General features: G+C 39.8%; 1 protein-coding gene across 3 annotated transcripts in view; it reads right to left on the bottom strand.

The window, feature by feature from the left end:
* Positions 1–21,455, bottom strand: part of sema3ab (sema domain, immunoglobulin domain (Ig), short basic domain, secreted, (semaphorin) 3Ab) — a 44,231-nt gene that overhangs the window by 3,595 nt on the left and 19,181 nt on the right. The window contains exons 1-16 of one of the 3 annotated variants that reach the window (XM_044194757.1): positions 20,815–21,181; positions 20,358–20,704; positions 11,594–11,754; positions 11,083–11,145; positions 8,356–8,475; positions 7,252–7,342; positions 6,347–6,466; positions 5,261–5,403; positions 3,740–3,854; positions 3,567–3,636; positions 3,316–3,460; positions 2,979–3,198; positions 2,736–2,827; positions 2,606–2,647; positions 1,687–1,844; positions 295–362 (exon numbers count right to left, since the gene is read on the bottom strand). In XM_044194757.1, coding sequence (XP_044050692.1) covers positions 295–362; positions 1,687–1,844; positions 2,606–2,647; positions 2,736–2,827; positions 2,979–3,198; positions 3,316–3,460; positions 3,567–3,636; positions 3,740–3,854; positions 5,261–5,403; positions 6,347–6,466; positions 7,252–7,342; positions 8,356–8,475; positions 11,083–11,145; positions 11,594–11,754; positions 20,358–20,475 — 1,726 coding nt within the window. In that variant the 5' untranslated portion in view covers positions 20,476–20,704; positions 20,815–21,181. Of the gene's footprint in view, positions 1–294; positions 363–1,686; positions 1,845–2,605; positions 2,648–2,735; positions 2,828–2,978; positions 3,199–3,315; positions 3,461–3,566; positions 3,637–3,739; positions 3,855–5,260; positions 5,404–6,346; positions 6,467–7,251; positions 7,343–8,355; positions 8,476–11,082; positions 11,146–11,593; positions 11,755–20,357; positions 20,705–20,814; positions 21,182–21,455 lie in introns of those variants that run through there. The other 2 variants (XM_044194758.1, XM_044194759.1) reach the window with 2 other exon arrangements.

Genomic DNA, 21,455 nt, shown 5'->3' with positions numbered 1-21,455 from the left:
CTTTATAGAGTACTGTGTCTGGTATCTGGGATCTTTGGCTCAAATGTACAATCAAAAGTGTTGCTGCCTACTGAGTGGGTAGCAACAGGTAACGGTATTTTTTGTGTGTCTGAGTTCCTCCTCCTCAAATCAGCAGCTTTCGATAACAGTTTTGTTCTTTTGTTCTTTTCGTTAAATGAAATGTATAATGACGAGAATGAGACGGTGTATTAGAAAGCAGTATGAGTCCAGCTTTTGGACTAAGACCACTAACAGGGCAATAGAGTGGAAGATATATTTTTTTCATTTATGTACCATGGTGTTGCAGATCTGAGCATTGTGTGAGTGGGTCTCCATTCCTGATATCTTGTCTCCTTGTTCTCCTGCAGAAACACACATATAAACACCTTCATGAGTCAGCAGACACACCGGCTTCTTTGTATGTGTGTGTGAGAGACAGAATGTGTGTGTACAGGGAGTTTGTGTGCAAGTAGGTGTGTATTTGAATGTGGTTTGGATGTGCAGCAATCGTGGAGGCCAACACAAACAGATAAACTAACAGCAGGCAGCCCACAGTATCGTAGAAGAGCTTTAATTACAGGGTGTGTGACAGAGGAATTCAAACCTAATCAATTATTTCAGCCTAACGTCTCTCTGGGTTGCAGATGCAAAATAGATGGAATTTCAAGTACAGTACATAGTAGAGGATAGTTTCTGTAAACAATAATTGAAAAAAACTATGGAAACACCAAAGCAAACTGGTAACTTCTCCCCCTCTGCTTCCCATTGTTCCAACCCAGTGTTAATGGGTTTGTAATTGGAGGTAAGAATTTAAGTTTTATTTTTGAGTCATATTTTTAAATGTAGAACTCTGAAGTCCAACTAACAGCGAGAACAGGATGCTGTGCAGCTAGCATTCAAATCAATAAGCCCCCATGGAGCTATGAGTGGGAGGCAGCACACAAAGTACACACATACATGAACACATACAGATCAGTTCACTACTGCAACCACACTGCCACAGAACCTCTAACACCTACCTCACCCCTGGTTCACCCAGACTGCCTCCAGACATCACTGGCATTGGCTCACATTTACAGTAAATGCATGAGGCAGGTTACATTTCTAGCTTTCTGATAGAAACACAACCCTATACCTTTAGGGGTTTTGGCAAATATACAAAGTTTGCACTAACAAGTGTGCCCTAACTCCAGCCTGAGTGCATATGTGCTTAATCTCTACGTGAAAACTTTTCTATATGTGATTTCACCTCTGCAAAACATGGTATGTTAAACAAAAACAATTCTTAAACAAGCATGATTCAAACATTTGTTGTATATTTAGCATGTATATATCTAAAGCAGGTTGCTCTTATGCAAAACACAAATACACCTTTCTGTTGATGTTGTTCTTTTCATAAACACACATCATAACTGTGCTATTTGCAGTGTGTTTCTGTTTGAGCATGTGTTGATTTATCCAAAGCATGCATCAAATTCAATGTGTATACCTAGCCAGATATGTTCAAATATCTGCTGTTGTGCCTTGTTAGAAGTATCATATTGCATTATAGGCAAACCTCAAAAATACCTGCTGAATGCTTTGAAGCGCTGATTGGTCACTGTGTACTAGGTGTTGAGCAGCTTGTAAAACACAATGACAGGATGGTGACATGACAAATATGAATGTGGAGTATCTGTTCAGTACCTCTTAGCCATGGGAAAGTATCTGGAGCACTCAGTGCCATCCCATGCACAGTAAGGGTCCCTTGCCAGGCAGCATTCAGCACAGGCCTTCCCATAAACCTCACACCGATGCAAAGGCATCTGGGACACACCAATGTCTGAGCCCAGGTACAGTTGTTGCTGTGCAGGTAAAAGAAAGAAAGACTCAATTTTCAATATCAGATATTTTGTGTCTTAGGAGCTGCAATTTAGATTTTACGCCTGGATAGGAGGTGTGCTTTGAGTAATACACCTGTGTTTGGCTCAGATTATGTTTGTCAGTGAAGAAAAAATACAAGTCAGGAATGTGGACAGACCATCTTACTACAGGTGTTCAGCACCCTCCTACCTGTCAATTAACTGACTCATTTTGTCTCCCCCTGCCATTTAAGTTGACGAGTTAACTGTTGTTGAAAAGCCAACAATTGAGATCTTTGTGTGATAAAGTGTTTCATCTCAAAATGTTTAAAATGTGCAGACAATTGTGTCTTTGTTCTGTATTTCAGCTGTGCAGCAAGGTGTGTCACCTACAAGGAAAAGCTCTCACTCTTAAGAGACAGGTTTTTTCAGATACACACATGCAAAAACAGTAGTCACTTGCAACATTTTTCATTGTGTCATATCTCCATATGTTTTCTCCCCAATGAAATCTAGGAGGCTTATCTCCAGCCTTCACAGAAGTAATATACTGAAGAAATATTCTTTGTCAGAATTATCTTTATTTATGTTGTATGCTAATGTATCTAGGTTCTGGAGGCACACATAATGCACTCTGTGGAAACGAATGTCCTCTTATCTATATTGATATAAGCTTGAAGTCTCCTCTTTGGCTACAGTGCTTTGTTCTACTACACATGTTGCTATAGTTTCATTTTACATGAAATAAGAATTACAATCAATACCTGTTTTGTTGAAAGTTCCATCGCTGTAATGGCTGTTGGCTCCTGTAAGAAATAACAAAATGACAATAGAACATTTTACAGTCATCCTTGAACCAGGAGAAGTAATAGAGCTGATGAGAGAAAAACCTACTCTGAAGACAGTCATTTCTTCCAATAGCACTTCCTCCAGGTCATGCCAGGAGCCTCTTGGGATGGATACCACTTTCAGTATCGTCCCCATGTCTAGCACACAATGGAAGCACACATGTCTTGAGTTAATATCTACTCTGTAGTATGCTTATCTATCTATTTCAATCAGTTAATCAATCATGTACTGTGACAATGCTCCAGTTTACAGTATACAGTATGTATGCAAATGTATATAAGTGTATACCTGTGCCTATGAACATGACATCATACTGGCCATCTTCTGCTTCTACTTTATCCACCACTATCTGAGTGAACTGGTAGTCCACATCTGTTTTGACTATGATTGGTCGATTGTTAATGGGGTAGACAGGGTTGAACATGGCTGGGTGGCTTCTGGCAAAAGTTACGACTTCATCAGGAAGGTCCTTGGTTGTATCAAATCCTCCAAATGTTTTGCTTGGGCACTGTGAAGAAAAAAATGAATTGTTATAACAATTACATTGTAGGACAGAAAGGAGAATAAACTTTCAAGCTCAGTTAATAACACACTCGCATCCCAATTAAGAGCATACTGTACTCACTGTGCCAGGCCGTGGGTAGGGAACACGTCCTTGAAAGGGCACCCACTGATAGTTGGGTCCATCTCTATGAGCGTAAGGACCCAGGAACACTCTCCTGATGTCTGTCATGCTGTACAGACACACAGCTGAACCTTTGAAGATGTTGCTAATGGGCAGAAAGAATGAGTCCAATAAGGAAAGGGCGGCTTCTTGTTCAGTCAGTTGCAATCAGTGATTATGGCCAAAACCCATTTCAATGTCAGCCACTGTACCTGGAAGTGGTAAATACTGCATAGATAATTGGGCTCTTCGGATCCTTGGTGCTCATGAGAAAAACATCTTCTGAAAGCCAAAAAGAAGGCATTATATGTTACAGACATATTTTCCACTGAAACATTCAGAAAATGTGTGAAACACATTTTGAGGAGAGGGGGAAATCACTCACGTAGTTCATCAAAGTGTGTGTCTATTCCATTACTGCCAGGCACGGAGCAAATAAGTCGAGCCTTTAAGAAGGTTGTCCACTTATTTACCAGACTCCTGTGACCTCCCAGGTCATTCTGTTGGACAGATCACATGTAAAAGTTCAGCAGGGAAGTTCATTTATTTGGAAATTACAGAAATACTGAGACTATTACTGTTTTATTTTCCACAGTCACTTTCCATTTTTAATATCATAGTATTTTTAGTACTTTCTTTAAGTTTTTGTATTTGTTTGCAGCTTTGTGTCTTGTAAAATGGAAAAAATACTACATAATGTTAATGGAGGACTTGCATTGCCTAATTTCATACGCTGCTGAACTGAGAATATATCCCCCTTGTTTCTAATGGTCTTTACATTGACAGATTATTTCCACTAACTAGATTTGAAACGTACACACGATGCACAGACAACTCTGTGTATAAAATATACTCCGGGACGCTTATTTAAAACACATTAGGCAGACTATATAAAACATAAACTTTTCATTTATGGTGATATGAAAATTTCAGTGTGGGATGTGTTTTCTCTTAATTACTAAACATGCCTGTCAATCAACCAAACATCCATAATTGCCTCTTTAAAATGTATTTCACATAATGAATAATTGATTTTTAGATGTTGTGAAGAAAGAAGACTGTTTATAAAGTACTGTACTTTCCAGTACACACCCTAATAATATTAAATGCGTGCCTCACAGTACAGTGTTTGTTTTCCAGAACATAGCACACAAACACAGAGGCACAAAGTGCTGGCTCATAAAAACTTATCCTACTTGGTGTTGATTTATGACCATAAATTACATTGTGTCCAAATATGTATAGGCCCAAATTAATACCACATCTTGCACAATGGATGGCTTGTCTTGTGTTGAGCATAGCAGATTCCTGACATTCTGGGTAATCAGGCTGTTATGACAGAGGCACGATATGCAGCGAAATGGGAGGTTGAGGCTGGACATCACTCACTGATCTGCAGTCAGCTTGGTGGATTCCTGCTTAATGAATAAGAATAGTATTTGGAACGTGAAAGCTGATACAAGGCCAGCGATTTAACATAACCATCCCCTGCAGCTGGAGGGTGTAGCAGACCCAATCAGTGCCAAAGCCTGGCATTAGGATAACAGTGCTGCCATTGACAGCGTCTTTGCCTCTCAGGTTCTGGTGACATTTAACATTTCTCTCAGGTTTCTGTCTTCGGGGGCGATTGTACCACATACAACAAAGCTCACTCTTCTCCAGGCTAAAAATAATCACAGATAACAGCCCCTGAAACCTGCCATTATAAAAGCCACTCAGACACCCGTCAAGTGTTTTTTCCAGATACAGAAGCTATTTCACATAATGTCTGTGTGAAAGTGTGTGTCTGTGTGTGTCATTGTCTCTCTCCTTTTGTGAGTGTCTGAATATTCCTTTGTGAGAGCCAGCTTGTGTGAGCGTGTGTTTGTATGGATATGTGGCTGTGTGTTAATGTGTGTATGCGTACTTTGCAGAGCTGTCCGATGCGAGCATGTGTGGCCTTCCCAGCATGCTCCCCATCCATAGCGTTCTCTTTGAAGAGCAGGTAGATTTTGTCATCTTCTGGGTTGTCGCTCTCTGGAATCAGATGAACACCCACAAACCTGGGATCTGCAATTCACAGAGAGATACACACATTTGAGATAAATGAAATCAAGTTAGTAAGCAATTTTATCTCAAAGTGTTTATTCCTTTAGCACTTTTCAAAGTGCTTCAAAATAAAAGCATTTAGTACGAAATACCAAATAGGCAGGATAGTAAACACAAGAGCAACAACGACAGCAAATGATTGATATCTCTTCATTTTAAGCCAAGCGCAGTGAACATCAAGTAGATGCTAGTTAGCCGGCCGGAGAGACTTAAAGTTACTATACAGTGACAGCAAATCAGAAATGTACTCAGGGGCTTCACCATGTAGAGCCTGATAGATAATAACAAAGGTTTTATATTGAATTCTAAACTCCTGTCAGCCAATGGGGGGAAGCCAACATTTGAGTAATGTGCTCCTTGTGCTTTGTCTTTGTTAGAAGACAGGGTGCAATATTTTGAGCCATCTGCAGACAAGCTATAGCTCCTGAAGCAGGAGTATAATAGATTACACTAACATAGTTGTGAAGACACAAAAGGATGGATTTATTTCTCAGTCCTTTCAAAAGATAGAAAATGTTGATATGAACAGAAAAATGGATATAAGAGTAAAATGTGACACGTAAATTCTTTCTGTATATACAGCTTGATATTAGAGGTCCCGGGGACTGCTGCAGGGTCATTTGAGCACTCGCTGGGTCAATAATAAGGAGCTCTGTTTTATCTTCATTTAAACTGAGAAAAGTTTTGGGACAATGTCTTTCACAGTTCATAGAATCCAGGCGGTTCTTTAGGTTAGTTAGTTTGCTGAGATCATCGTGATTGACAGACAGCTGAGTGTCATCTGCATTAAAGTGCAAAGCTATATTAAAACTACAAAATCAGGGACCCAAAAAGTATTGCATTTTTTAAACTAATCATGAATATGATCAAAGAATTGGCCAGTGATTTTCCTCTTCTCTCTCACCATTTAGCCACCGGGAGTCATGTTGCTCCGTCCTGATAGGGTGATGCTTGCCCAGAGTGCGAAAGATGGCAAAGTCCCGCCCCATGAAGTCAGCTGATGTCCCAGCATACAGTTCCCCATCTGAGAGTAAGAGAATTGAAGTGTGTTAATGTAGTAACAATGGATGAGAAAACAGTCTGAGGTAATTTCTCCCCAGTGATGCAGGTGTTTAAGTCTGAGGAATTGTTCAGGGGCTTAGCAGTACAGGTAGGTTTGGAGTCCTGAGAGAACACAGACAGTGATGGACGTGATGAACATCAGGAGTGTGAAATTGACATTAACACAGTAGGCAGGGCTGAAAAGGGAGGCAAGGGAAGGCTGAAAGGATGGAGGGACAGATGAGGAGGGACAGGACAGAGGTGTGAGACAGGGGGAGTACATAATAATGCTGGTGAGAGGGGAGAGAGAAAGGAGAGAGGAGATGAGGAGTGATGGGATGGAAAATGGCCATCTGCTAGGTTAAACGGTGTGATATAACACAATGTAACATGCAATAATTGGGCGTAGAGAGGAAAGACATGCTCACATAGACTTATTTACCAAAAATGGGGTTTCAGTGCAAAGAAAACTCAATAAAGTGTCATCTGTCATGCACGCCCAGCACTTAAAGGAGGTAAATTCAGATTGAAATAGAGTTTACAGTCCTGCCAATGAGGGGTTCCCAGGGTGTAAATACACATTACAGAGCAGATCCACTTGTAATGAATGGCAGGAATGCCCTGTTCTGTTATTCACATTAACTTTACACCCTATATATCTGCTGAAATGAAAGAGCAAGGCAGAGGGTGTTTTCAGGACTCCCATGTTTTTATATGATCTTGCTCTAACACACAGAAGAACAGCACTGTATCTTAATATAAACTCACCAATTAGCATGGAAGCAGTGAGCAGCTTGGGGTCATAGGGACTCTTCCCTCTGCCATTTTCTACGTGAGGCTCCAGTCTGAACACGCTGTCCTGGACATTAAGAAACAGAAAGTCACATGAGTTGTAGTGAACTATCAAATGCAGGCGTTCACATTATTTTCTGGCATTGAGGATGCAAATTATACAGGGGAAAAAAAGAGTTGCTGCAGTATGAGTGGAATTCTTTCTCGGGAGAGAAAACTGTAGTATTTCATGAAAATGAGCATTGTTAAGACCCACAGAATTTGTATTTAAAATTTTAGTCCAAAGCATGACGTTGCCAAAAGTTTCATAGTGAATCACAGAAAAAAAAACTCCAAAAGGGCAGTGTTTTAAATCCATATCTTAATATGCATGATTTTGCTTCAAATAGTTTATTAAATAAGCAAATAAAGAATACATTATGTGATATTGCCAATGTGGGAAACATGTTTTAAAAACAAAAAATGAAATTTGAGGAAATTTGTGAGACCGTTGCAGTTTAAAATCATGTTTCCACCATCATATACTCTAACAGGAAAGGACTGAGAATGAAAAAGTCTCATCACTCTCTATGACTTGGTGACCTCGACACTCATGTAGAAAACCCAAAAGATGAATTACATTTCTAGGTTATGATCTATATACAGTAGATGGCTTTTCTCAGAGATATTTCCTGCCTCTAACTGTCTGTAAATAGCCGTCTAATGAATAGGAAACACACATTTATAAGTCTGACATTTGGAGAAGAGAGCAATTTCCTTCACTCATACTCAAATGAATACACACATACACATACAGCAGTTCCATATTAGAGTGATGAATTGGAAATCCTGCAGACTATGAAGCCCTGTGTTTAATTTTCCACCTCATTTTGCTGAATGAAACCATTTTTATGTACTTAGCAAAATCATTAGGGAAATAATGCACTCGCACCTGACTAGACATGGTCCTTCACAACTTTAAATACTCAAACTTTACTATGATATGAAACTCAGAATAGTTTTTATATCTTAATGCTTACATGCAGTATTGTTTTTGACAGCTAGTGGAGGCAGTAAAGAAAAGGTTACGTGTGCCTGTACCTCTGGTTTCTTGCCCACCTCCAGGTAGGAACACACAGGGTGGAAGGCTCCTGTGCCACACACATAGAGATGGGTCTGGTTGAACGGCTGCAACACCTTGATGAAATTTGAACACTCCCTCTGTTGGACGAGAGACAGAGAACTGATGAGGCAGGATGAATAATCAGCCTTTTCAACCTATTTCAAAGCCACAATTTTTACAGTCTTTAGTGCCATAGTTGTCCAAAAACTTGTGATAGCACCTAGGGCATTTGGGTCAGTAGAGAAGTGGTGAAACTGCTGGATAAATAACCAGGTCAGACCTCACTAAGAGCACATGTCACAGAGGAAAATCTAATACTTAAATAGAGAGATCTATGATGATAAGAGAGAGCAAAGCTTGCTGTAATCTACTGTAATCCCCCAGAGAATGGCCTTTGAACCCCAGCACTGTGCTGAGTAATAATTCTGAAAAAATAATATTATGACCAGACTCAGCATTATCATCCATGACCCACCACCCCATCTCCACAGTCTTTCTCTCTGAACTCAGTGACATTTTTCACAGCAGGCTTCAGAGCTTTTATGCACATGAGCTGTGTAATTTCCAATAATTGTGAAATCCACACAGGAGGGAATTAGACTGTAGAATAACAAAAGAGGCAGTCAACAAACGTCAACCATAATAATCCTATACCAGTCAGAGTAATGGAGGCCAACTTTGGCCTGGACTCAGTGAATTTAAACCTTAGTACTTACTTATTACTTGTAATGTTGTGTGTGGCACAAAAGCCATCTGTAAGTGTTGTATGCAGTGGTTCACTGCCATATGGCATATTTCCTCGTTCTCTGATATCACGTGCCTGAGCAGACCTGACCTCAAATAAAACTGAATGTGTCATCACATATTCAAAAAAATAAAAAAACTGAAAAAAGAGAATAGCGCCACAAATTATGCATGACTAAATTAATCTGGCTTTACTAGGTCATCAGCAGATAGCAGCCTCTGTTTGTGTAAGCTTTTGTTGTCATTTAAGCAGCTGTATTTATATGGCATGTGTGGATGGGTTTATCTAAGTAATGAACATCATTGTTACAAGCAATAACACACTGCTTTAAGTATCGGCATGATATTTACACTGTGGTACCTGCCATACCTCTGAATATTTAGCAGGATGATGCAGACAAGATGACTCAAACCATGCTGGTGTGTCCACTATGCCATACCTTACATTGATGTTTTTTTTTTTGTTGTTTATTTAAAGATTCTTTTGGGGGGGGGATTTTTGCCTTTATTTGATAGGAACACCTGAAGAGAGACAGGGAATGTGGGAGGGAGAGAGAGAGAGAGAGAAAATGACATGCAGCAAAGGACTGCAGACTTGATTCGAACCTAGGCCACTGCAGTAAGGACTCAGTTGTGCCCCACAATTCAATCAGCAAATATTATCCACATGGCTTGTTTGATTTGATTTAAGATTTTGTCTCAGCTGAGAAAAAGTGAGCGAAAGCATTAAATACATGGAACTACATGTGCAGCAGGAAGCACAAAATTAGAATACTGAACTCATACAGCTGTAAATGTTTCCTTTATACTGCTTGGTAAACAATTTGTTTAGGGATTTTCACGTTTGGCATTCACTTCGTGCACATTTGTTAGGCCATGCAATAACTGCAGTTTTCCTTTTTCCCTTGTGGGTGTACTGCCACACCTTTCACACCCATCTCTTTCTTTCCTCTCTGCTTACAGTACATCAGGCGGCATCAGCAGGCTCACTATCCATCGCTCTCCACCTCCCTTTAATTCTCACTCTCCTCCAACTCTATAACAGAAAGCCCACCCCTCAGGGTACCTTATTCATCCTGCCACAGTGTTTACAGAAAACACACACAGGATTTCATTGCGCTTCAAATAAGCCATACAGAAGGCTAGAAGGGCAGGAGAGCTTATGCCCAGGCAGTGAACTGAGGCACAAACAGCATTGCCATGATTTTACATTCCAGCCTATTGCCTTAGGCCCTATTGAAGATAGAATTTATAACAGCTTGCAAGGAGAAGAGACAACCTCTCAGCATGTTTACACAGAGTTTCACCACACCACACAAGCTGCTCTAAAACTGTACTCGGCCAGATACAGGGAGATGTGATGCTTGGCTTGTCATGCAAGGGTTGAGTGAGGCAAGGAGTCTGAAAGAGCCCTGGATCTTAATGCCACAACAACTAATTTCTTGTTTCAGATCCAGCTTTAAATTGAGCTCATCCAATCTAATAAAACATTCTTATCCTGAACAATTAACTATACTGAACAGCTTTAGAAATCCCAAAAGTGTTTGTGTTTTGATGTGCTCCCTGAGGTTAGTCTGAAAATACTTAAAAAGATGGGGATGTATGAAAACACAGAAATTTAAGAGCACACATGGAACAATTACAGTCTAATAACATGGGAACACTAATTCCTGTGATCCCTGAATATATGACAGCACTTATTATTCATACTGTGATACCAGTAAATCTGTCAGAAAGCACAGTGATTTCCCAGGCCTCACGCTTGATAAGTGATTAAGGTTAAATGATGGTCTCAGTCTTGACACTGAGATTATGATCAGACCTACGAGGTTTACTTTAAGAGCAGTAGAGTTGCACATCTTTCATAGTACAAGAGAACAAAGATATTTTCAAAACATCTGTGAGAGTGGAGGGTCAAAATGTTGACACCCACTAGCAAGATGGATGGTTTTAGCTCTTACCGAGAGATCTTTTCCTGCCCACTTGCATTCATCTCTTCTGGTGGGAGAAGCTGGCCAAGGGATCTGCAACAAAAACACAGTTTCTGTACATGTTAGAAAAGAATCACCCCCTCTTCGAATCAATATTACAGAGTGAGTCGATACAGCTACAGCTTGTGTGCATGAATGTGTATGTATGAGGGTTGAAAGGGTCACAATGCGATTTGTTATCCACTTTGTTTCAGTTTGCTCTATTATTCATCCAGGTGTGCGGAGAGCAGCTAACATGCCTGGCACAGCGTGTGATCGTGTGCGACAGCCCTGGACTGAAATATTCATTAGGCACTTTTCTGTAGAAACAGAAAAGAAAGTCCCGAGACACCTGAGGCCCTGACTGGCACTTTGGATGGAGATGCACACTCAAGGCAGATATTAAGTCGGTCAGAAATGCAAACAGACTTAAAGTCATGATAAATGGATAAATGGATGAAACCGCCAGACCAACAGACTGAAAATCAAACATTGGTTTTACCTGTGTATAGTCCCTGCTGACATTGAGGAGGTTAAACGAGAAGATGTGGTCCTTGGCTCCCACCACGAGTCTTCCTTTCTCCTCGTCCAACAGGAAGGTGTGGTAAGCCGAACTGTTGGCCAGGCCTTCAAACGTCACAAGGTTGTTAGACTCCAACATGTCTGCAGAGAAACATGGAAAGAAAAGTGACGATCAGCATAATATGATAATCACTTTGTGAAAATCACAGCAACTGTGGGCAGCATGAAAGTCAAATAAAAATCCATCAGGCCAATATTTATTTCAATTATTTTATTAAATTTTCAGGGGGTGTTTGACAGAAACAGTCTTAGTTTTAAGAGAAAGAGAAAGCTTTCAACATTTCCAACCACCTAGAATTTCTTTGACCACCGATTAACCTCTCCATTCACTAATCTGCCTGCTCAGTTGTACTGTACCACATACACTGACAGTTAGAGGATTACTGCTGTGAGGCTACACTGACTAGATTAAAAAAATATATATATTGTTAGGTTGTTTTGGCTCTATCCCTAATAAACTGGTCCTCTTCTTCTTTTTGTCAAAGCCTCCTTAACAGCATTTTATGTTTTTATTTTTATGTATATGTTTTAGTTTTCATTCTCTTTACAAAATGAGCTCAGGACTAGAAATTGTGCAGCTTGGCCAAACAAGGCAACTGACAGATAGTAAAGAACCACTGCCAAGCCAAATTGGACTGGGCAGGTAATGCCAGCACTGGGAGCCAATGATCAAACTGTCTGCATGGGGAAGTGACCTTGACCAGAGCAGCCAAGCAGAACTTGGTACACTCACAGCGGAAAACTGGGAGGAATATGTAATGTCATATGACTGCTAATATTTCATAGTCCAAAATGCAGGATTTCTCTAAACCACATCAGCTATTAGGAGACGTTACTATGGGCTACAGCTCACGTTTTGCAGTGTAATGCAACGGTCTGCCAAGTCTGGCAAAGAAGCGACATTTGCTTTCACAGCAGAAAGCTGAATTTGTCGCAAACAGACATTAAGGATCTCATTACCGTAACGACCTCTAAAGGTGGCATTATGGCTATGGCATTATAACACCTTTTGTGTAATATGTGCATACACACACACACACATTCATGCTCTGTCCTTCTCACATTTTGTTCTCACCCGCAAAGTCTAACCACACTATGACCCCCTTCCATTGACCACCCACACAAAAGGGTGGAGAGTTATGGAACTGGAAAACTGGTTCCTTTGGTGCTCTCTTTCTCTCTCTCTTACTCTTTCTCAGGGAGTAAATAACAAAAACGTTCATGAATGTTTTAGCAAGGAGAATGCCCCCTCTCTGAAGTGTGTCAGAGCCCGAGAGAATGAGAGGACACATGCTGGAGCAAAGCTAGCATAAAAGAAAAGAAAATTGGAGAAGAGAGAGCATCACACTGACTGCTTTTACTCATTCATAAACTACCAAATTTCAATAAGAATTCCCAGGTTAAAACATGGGTCATGAAAGTTGTCCAACAAAACTGTAGCTGCAGCTGTAATCTGAGAAAGGTTAAAAATTTAAATGTGTTTTTTATAATTTTTAAATCCAGCTATTATAATAGGCCACTTCAGCCTCTTATACAAAAATTACACGAGATAGCAGGCAAAAAGCTAAATGAGAAATAGAAGTGACAAGAGTAATGTAGGTTGTAGGATCTAAGGAAGACAACAATGGTGGCATTTGATATTTTTTACTTTTCACTATTTATAATTCACCTATTTTAAAAGCATCATCATAAAAACATCATGGGTGAATAGTATAAAAGTATACTTATTATTGAAATATATACACATACATATTGAAAATATTATGACAGCCTAAATGGAAATCAAATCAATATTTTGTATGTATTTTGATGTGGTTCAGTTGTGTTAAATTAAGGGGCTCTGGAGAGTTGAGTTTAGGGGTGTACTCGTTATGGGGCCAGTACGCTTGTAACAATAGCCATTAACAGGAAATGAAAAAACAGAAAGGGTGACGAGATGAATAAAAAACAACCCACTGGATTTGAAAACGGAAGAGTGTTAAAAGTGTTTAGGAAACACTAGAGGACCTCTTGGCTCTAGTTACAAACTTCCTTGTCTTCATGTAACATTTTGGCTCTGGCATTCAGTCAAACACAAACCTTTTTTTCCCAAACATACATGCATGTAGACACATTCAAATGCTCCACTCACATGCCCACTACTGTACACACAAGATAGTAATATACAATGGTTTGACACCCTGTCTTTATTTTCATTGTCTGGGTGATTTAGTTGGTTTCCTGTGCCTTAGCGCTGATGGGAAGAGATTTAGACGGTCTCCTAAATATAAGCTCACGGTGCTGTGTGACCCAGCCTTCAGGCTCTCTGACTCCCCAGTCCTCTGAGAAGCTGACATCAAACCTGACTTAATAAGTCCATGTGGATTTGAAAAGTATTCTTGAAGTCGTAAAGAACAGATCTCGTCTGTAGCCACTTGGATACATAATGGGACTGGTTCCAAACCCAAAAGTTGGTTAAGATATACAGTAGCAATGCAAGTCAAAGCAGTTTTATCTATGAATACCTTACACAATTTCAATTATGATTCAATAAATAATTCTAGATATTTACAGTATGAACTTCTATGATGTGTCTTTATGTGTCTGTAAATCACAGACACAATTTTGCTTGATTTGGGACAAGTTACAATAGATAACTCTATTTGTATTATATTGTGTAAATTATCTTGGAATATTAGTAATTTAATTTTATAAAGGCATTATTGGGCTGCACATAACACAGTCACTTTCTTAAGAATAGAAAGAAGCTCAAGGTCATAAAAAGTTGCTGTAAAAGTATTGCTTAGCCCAGTCCAACGCTGTGTCCCAGATTTATGTTCCTCTGTAGCCTTGGTGATCAATCATTAGTGGATCCACTGTAAGCCCTTCACTGACAGCACAATAACACCCACCTGCTACCCCTGAACCTTTTTCACCTGCAACAAGGCTGCATTTGTGTGTGGGAGAGAAAGACGAAAACAGAGAGAAGGCATTTGGTTTAATCTAATATTACCATTAAATTAAATAGAAACAGGTAGTTTAGCATTTTTCAGCCCTGATTCATGATTATTACACAGAAACTAATGTTTCCAGGTAACAAGTCACAGCATTAAACATATAATTTGAACAGTATTGAAACAAAAGGGAATGTTTGGAACATGAATTTCAGCATTGTAATATGGTAATTGCCATATTATTTGACTTCCAAGAATTTTCATGTGATTTTGAAAGTATTATGCTGATAGCACCCCATAATATTGTGAAATTAACCTTTATTACCTCATTATTATCAGGTTATTGCCCCATTAATGTCACAATATTACAATTTTTTTTCATCCAAATATTGCACTGATACAACCATTTTATTGTTAGCACGTTACCATAATGTTACCAAAATATTATTATAATATTACTAAATCGTTTTGCCTCATTGCTATTTTAAATGTGTTTCCCCATTGTTACCCTTTGTTTTGGCCCCTTATTACACATACATTTTAGTCTAATATTACCTAGATATACTCATTATTAATACCAAGCTATTACCTGGTTACTTTGGTAAATATATGGTATTACTTAATTATACCTCTTTATTATCAAACTATTACCCCACTAATAACCATGCTATTACCGAGCTGTAAGGTGCTACCAGTAGTTTTACTTATGCTCCATAGACTTAGGGAATACTTACGATTTAGCAAATTCCTTCCTACTACCTGACATCCAGAAGGAAATTATACACACATTCACACAAAAATGCACATTGATGAGTCACCTGGAAAAACAAAAAGGAAAATCTCTTCTGCTTCTTAAAATAAACCCCCAACAACACAAACAGTGTGTCTGTGTAATTTCTATATAATCTGTTTATTTAAAGGAAATAAGTAATTGCCCACAGAATGATATACTTGTTTTATAAACAGCAAGGTGTCAAGCAGCTGTAGGGAAACTGCACAGACATGATGACTGTACCCACATCCCTGCATGAGAGAATGGAGAACAGCATCACCACATCCAGCCACCATACACATACACACACTTCTCTAGTTTGTGAAAATTGTCTATGGTAGTAGTGTCCATGGCAACAGACCATTCAACAGAGACTACCGCTAAGTTATTAAAAGCTATTCATCAAGAGACAGATACTCTATGGGTATTGTGTGTGGACCTGTGTGTTTATGGAGCATGCTGTGATGTGTGTTATTGGAAAGAAACAGGATGTTTCCAAGCCACGCCAGAGGTAGTAGCCTATACATGTCTGAACTGGTGTCCCATCTGGTTAAATATACAATGGGTTGACACCCTGTGCATAGATAAAGCAACACTTGTTTTTCTGCTACAACTTCAAACCAAAAACCCAAGTTTTTTTTCTGCAAAGTGGTTTGATACACCAAAAGCTCTGTGACAGTTTTACAGTAATAATACTGTTTTAAGCCTGTCTGTAATGCTGTGCTACATAGAATATGCTTGGCTGTATTAAAAGAGATACAAACACTTTCACACAGACAAACAAACAGAAAACAGATAAAGACATGCAGACTGAAAGACAGGTGGATAGGCAAATATATGGCCTGTAACAGGTGTCAGCTGCTGCACTGCCATATTTTACAAATTTTCTCTTTTACCCCGTAACTGTTGAGGTAGGCCTGTGAAAAATCCTGCAGATGTCATTTTTTTCCAGCTGTTTTTTTCTCCCTACTTTCTCTTTCACGTCCTTTTTCCTCCTCCCATTTATTTTGGTAAAAAACAATTTTCCAGCTATCCTCCCATTCTTTCTATTTCAATCTCTCCCTCTCTCTCTTACCATTACTATATTCTGTAACAATGAATTTGTGAGTGAAGGACAGAGACCGCAGAAGAGCAAGAGGAAAAGTGAGAGAGAAAGAGACAGAGAGCGAGAAAGAAATAAGGGGGCAGATGGAATGGATGCAAAGAATCAACAGTCCCATGTGAGACTGATAAAAATAAACTCTTTTACCCTACATTCTTTCCATCTTTTTCTTTTTATCTTTCTCGACTGGAGGGCACAGGGAGTGTTATCTAAGTGCTTCCTAAGAATAAGCAGAAACACGTCTTAACAATAACCCACGTGTTGCCGCACTGTGTATAGGAACACTGATGTTTGCCCCTGGTTCAGTAGCTTCATTGACGTTCATTATTCTTATGACTGAGTGTATGATTGCACATTGGCAAAACACAACATATCACTGCGTCACTTTTAGTGTATACAGTCACTGACTCATCCATGCCTGAGGGAAAACACCACAAAGCTTCTTCAGACAAGTAATTTGTTCAGTGTCAAGCAGAAATGCAGGAAAATACCTCTCTCACATATTGCAGGCTGGTCTGCAAATTTGCCTGGTTTGAGGTTTAAGGTGATTGCTTTAGCTATCAATGAAACGGTATACTCATTTAATTTAGCATTTTTAAGGCAATAAAGTTAGTGTAAAAGATTCAGAGTTACATATCTAGCGGTTGGTCAATAATTCAATATTGCCATGTATCGTCATATTGGGATGACATGGTCCTACTCTGTTATTGTTTAACAAGATCTTCTAGCTGAAATAATGTTTCCATGCCAATTGTAGTTAAAACCTAACAAAAGTAGTTACTGAAGTTTTTGTTTAACACAGTTTTATCTGATGTAATGTATCATAGTGGAACAAAGTTCACAGCATTTTTAATACATTTCTCATATCATGATTTGTATTGATACTGAAAAATGTTCTTATTGATATTGTGATATTAAATTTCAACCATTATGCCCTGCCCTACATGACACTGCCTGTTTGTCAACCAATAGCCATGAGCACTGGAGATTATGTAAGCAGACGTATTCAAACTAAATGAATTTATTCTTCAGAGTATCTGATGACTAGGTCAAATGACTACAAAATTTTCCCCTTAGAGCTCCTGGAGAAACAAGTCAAGCCGAGGAAGCCTCCTAACATCCATAGTGTACAGTATACCTTCCCATGGCCATTTAGGGCCATACAGAGTTTATACTGTACACACCACGAGAAATCCAACTCCGCTCCAAAGATTCTTAACGTGCTTATGGATAAAAAGTCTTTAAAAGAACTTCTCCATTCTCCAACTCTGATTAAAAGTCAATTCACACCACAATGAAAACAAGAATAACACAAAAACAAAAACAGCTGAATGTATGACTACTAGAAGAAGAATTTTGTGAATAGTGAAAATTAAGAGTTTCTAGTGTAGTTTCAGTTTTCTTGGCTCTTTTCTTCTTTAGTATTTAAGAGTAACAATTTGTTGTGCTGCTGTCAATGTATTTGCCCTTGTGTGTGTGGATATGTGTATGTGCTTGTGTGCAGGCTCTTGGCTCTGCTCACAAAAGGGGTGGACAGGTCGAAGAGAAGGAGTACTTTTGGCAGTACACCCACGTCCTGTAAAACTAAAGTACCCTCTCTTCTCTTCCCTGGACAGTAAACAACATGTGCTCTACTTCTTGTGGCCTATAAACTTGCAAACCATATGGATCTCTGTTTACTCCCTAGAGGATCAATTTACCCTGGGGGTGTGAATCGATCCCATATCAGTTAATGTCAAAGTATAACATTTGTGAAGTGACTCCATTTCTGGTGCTGTGGTGTAAATGCATGGCCTCCAACCACCTCATCATCACCCAGTCACTTAGTTGTTGATACAGTTGGACCTTAGCTCATGTTTAGGCAGCCATGGGGTACCATTGTTATCTTTCCCCCTACTCCACTGCCCTTCTGCCCCTCTACCCTCGCTTTCAAAGATCTGTTGGAATCTCCTGGAGTTCAGCGGGGAGGTTGGAGATGTGTGTGTGTGCGTGTGTGTGGTGGTTGGTGAGAGAAGTTGGTATGTATGCTAGAGAGACCCTACTGCTGCTCAGGTTCACACTTTCGAGATAAACACTTCCCTGCTGTGTTCATATGAGTTAAGTCTTCAGTGGAGTCAAAGACATGTGGAAGTGTGTGGATGCCTGCACCCACACGGAACACATCAATTTGGACACAGATTTTCCCAGTATTCCCAGTGACCTGTAGGGGTCAGAGTTCCTTCACCTCACTGTCCCATGTGTCACTGATCAGACGTTCCTTGCTTAGGACTGGACAACTTCTCAGGCTGTCTAAGCAGGTACTGTTCTGTAATTCACCACAGAGAATCATCTGATTTCTTCCTTTCCATGAGTAAATCTGAGTCTGCTTCACCTATCACAGGGGTAATAAATAATTTATATTATGATATAAATGATTCATAATGCAATAATCCCATGTCACTTGCCTAAAGGGACCTACAGTGGATAATGTTCGATGAAATTCTACAGTATTATATGAATAATATTTCCAATGTTGCAGGCATGAAAATTATAACTGCCCATCATCCTTTGGCTAGAACTCCACAGCCAGGAATGGTGCCAAATACTGTCCCCACCAGCCAAAATGCGAATGAGGTCTAATGGAAATATTGAAAGTGGAGAATGTGGCAGCCAAATAACCAAGCTGGGCTGCTACCTGAAGGCCTGACTTCTAATAGAGATATCACTGCATGGGCGTGTTTCACCAAACTGACAGCATGTTATTTTAAATGACTGATACACTCACAGGTATCATTAGCTATCTACAGATGGCCATGTATGTGTGTGTGTGTGTGTGTGCGCACACACATGCATGTGTGTATGCGCATGCTTGCGTGTATAATTATGGATCCCCCAGTGCTGAGCGAGAAACATTTCTCTTTGGGAAAGCCATCTGCTGAAACAGACCTGCACCATTCATCCTGAGTATAATTACCATGCAGGAAAGAACGGAGCGGAAAAATGACATCCAGGAAAAAAAGAAAGGGAGAGAGGGATAAATGACGCTCAACTGCCAGGGAATCCATGTCTGGCACCACTTTTCATTGCAAAACTGACAACAGCAGTTGATCAAAACAGGGACAGAGAGACAGGAAGAGAGTTCATCAGAGACAGACTTCTGTATTTAACAGTTAGACAGAAGAAATTCTTCTGATTTGGCAAGTGAAGTTACTTTCCTAAATACCACTGAACTGCTCTCTTCTTGGCATAATAGTATATATAGTGAATTATTAATCATTTTTATTATTATTATTATTAATTCCTATTTATTAGTCCCAGCTGATTTTTTTTACTGAACTAATTTAGAACTATCTATTTTTTAACACTACCACAAGGTTTCCATGAGAACAGCATATTCTTTCCAGCTAAACTGAGTGTAATTCAACATAGATACTATATTTGGAAGAGATCTGCATGACTGAATAAAGATTTTATGAGAACTTGCTTTAGAGACATGCAGATTATCTAACATCATATAAAACAGTTTTCATGTTCAAAAATGGACTGTAACTACCTGACAAAATCATACAGAACAGATATACATTATTTTCTGTCACACAACCAGCACATACACCTGAAAAGCCATAAAGTTGGACAAGCCTCCTAAAGAATTGTTTCAACGCAGTTTACTTTGCTGGTATTTTTACAAGTAATCAGAGTGAAAGCATCTCTCTGCCTTACAGGGACATCTAGGATCTCACAGTTACTACAACTTCTGCAGATACTTTTCTATATCACTTCAATGTACATCAGAGGCAACTGGGCTCTAGAACATGGGCTCTACCTCAGACAAAATAGTGAGCTGAATCATTTAGTGATTTACTATTTATAACGGACAATACAAATGCAAGGAACTCACCTTTATAGGAGAGTTTTAGCCGGGGGACGTTGTTCCTGGTCTGTTGGGCTCCGCTGCCCTCCATCCTGAGCAGAACCATCCCACACAGCACTATAATGCTGCCCCAGATAGAGCCCATGGTCCTGGGGCAATAGAGGCCAGAGAGCTCCTTAAAAACACGCCTCCAGTGCGGTCAGTCTCAGATCTGGTGTAGTAGAAGAAATGTTCCTGTCCAATTATGAATAAATGCTGGTGGGTCAGTCCAGACTGGTTCTCAGCAGGTCTCGTTCCCTGCCAAATCAAAAACCCTTTCCTGTTCCAGGGGTTAAAAGCCCCAAATTAGAGTCCAACTCCAGGGGAGACAGAACCTGCAAAGCAGAGTTGGGTGTTATGGGTCAATGTCACTGCAAGTGAGCCTACCACACCAGTAAGTCCAAGGCAAACTTAACCAAACTAAGCACAAATAAAAGATCTTCACCATATTAAATGCTAGGAAGAGTGAGAGGGTATGGGTACGACGGCCATAATTTTCTGTCCTGCTACCTAACCAGCATGCAGCTCTGTCTAAACAACCATCCACGTTATCGCTGAGTCTCTACCTTCAGCTAAAAAGAGAAAAACAGGTCCAGTTTGTTTCAGCTGTTAATCCAGTCTGCTTGGTAAGCACAATCTGCACTGACTCTCTCTCTCTCTCCCCCTTTCACTCTGTTTTTTTTCTATCTACCTCGCTCTCTACTTAACACTGCTCTGGACTAGTTCAGCCCCACTCAGCGCAGCTCTGCCCTGTCCCCACAGCACAAGGCACACAGTGCAACTGAGAACAGCTGAGGCAGACAGCATAGTCAGAGTGAGAGAGAGAGAGAGTGAGAGAGAGAGAAGGCTTGAGAAAAGAAGAGAGTACAGTGAGGAGTAGGAGGGAGAAAGGGTGAGAGAGAGCATAGAAAGCATGAGAGAAAAGAAGAAGAGTGAAAGCTAAAGTAGTAGGAGAGGAAAGCTTAGGGCAAGGCAAGAGGTTAGAAAGAGTCTGAAAACAGGAAAACACAGCAGAACATGAAAGCGGAACATTCTGGGGAAACTCATTCATAGTAAAAATTTTAGATTTAGTTTTTCGGCATAGTT

This window comes from Siniperca chuatsi, linkage group LG4 (assembly GCF_020085105.1).
Source record: "Siniperca chuatsi isolate FFG_IHB_CAS linkage group LG4, ASM2008510v1, whole genome shotgun sequence".
NCBI classification, from domain to species: domain Eukaryota; kingdom Metazoa; phylum Chordata; class Actinopteri; order Centrarchiformes; family Sinipercidae; genus Siniperca; species Siniperca chuatsi.
The sequence above is the reverse complement of the archived record's forward strand: the minus strand, read 5'-3'. Positions and strand labels throughout refer to the sequence as shown.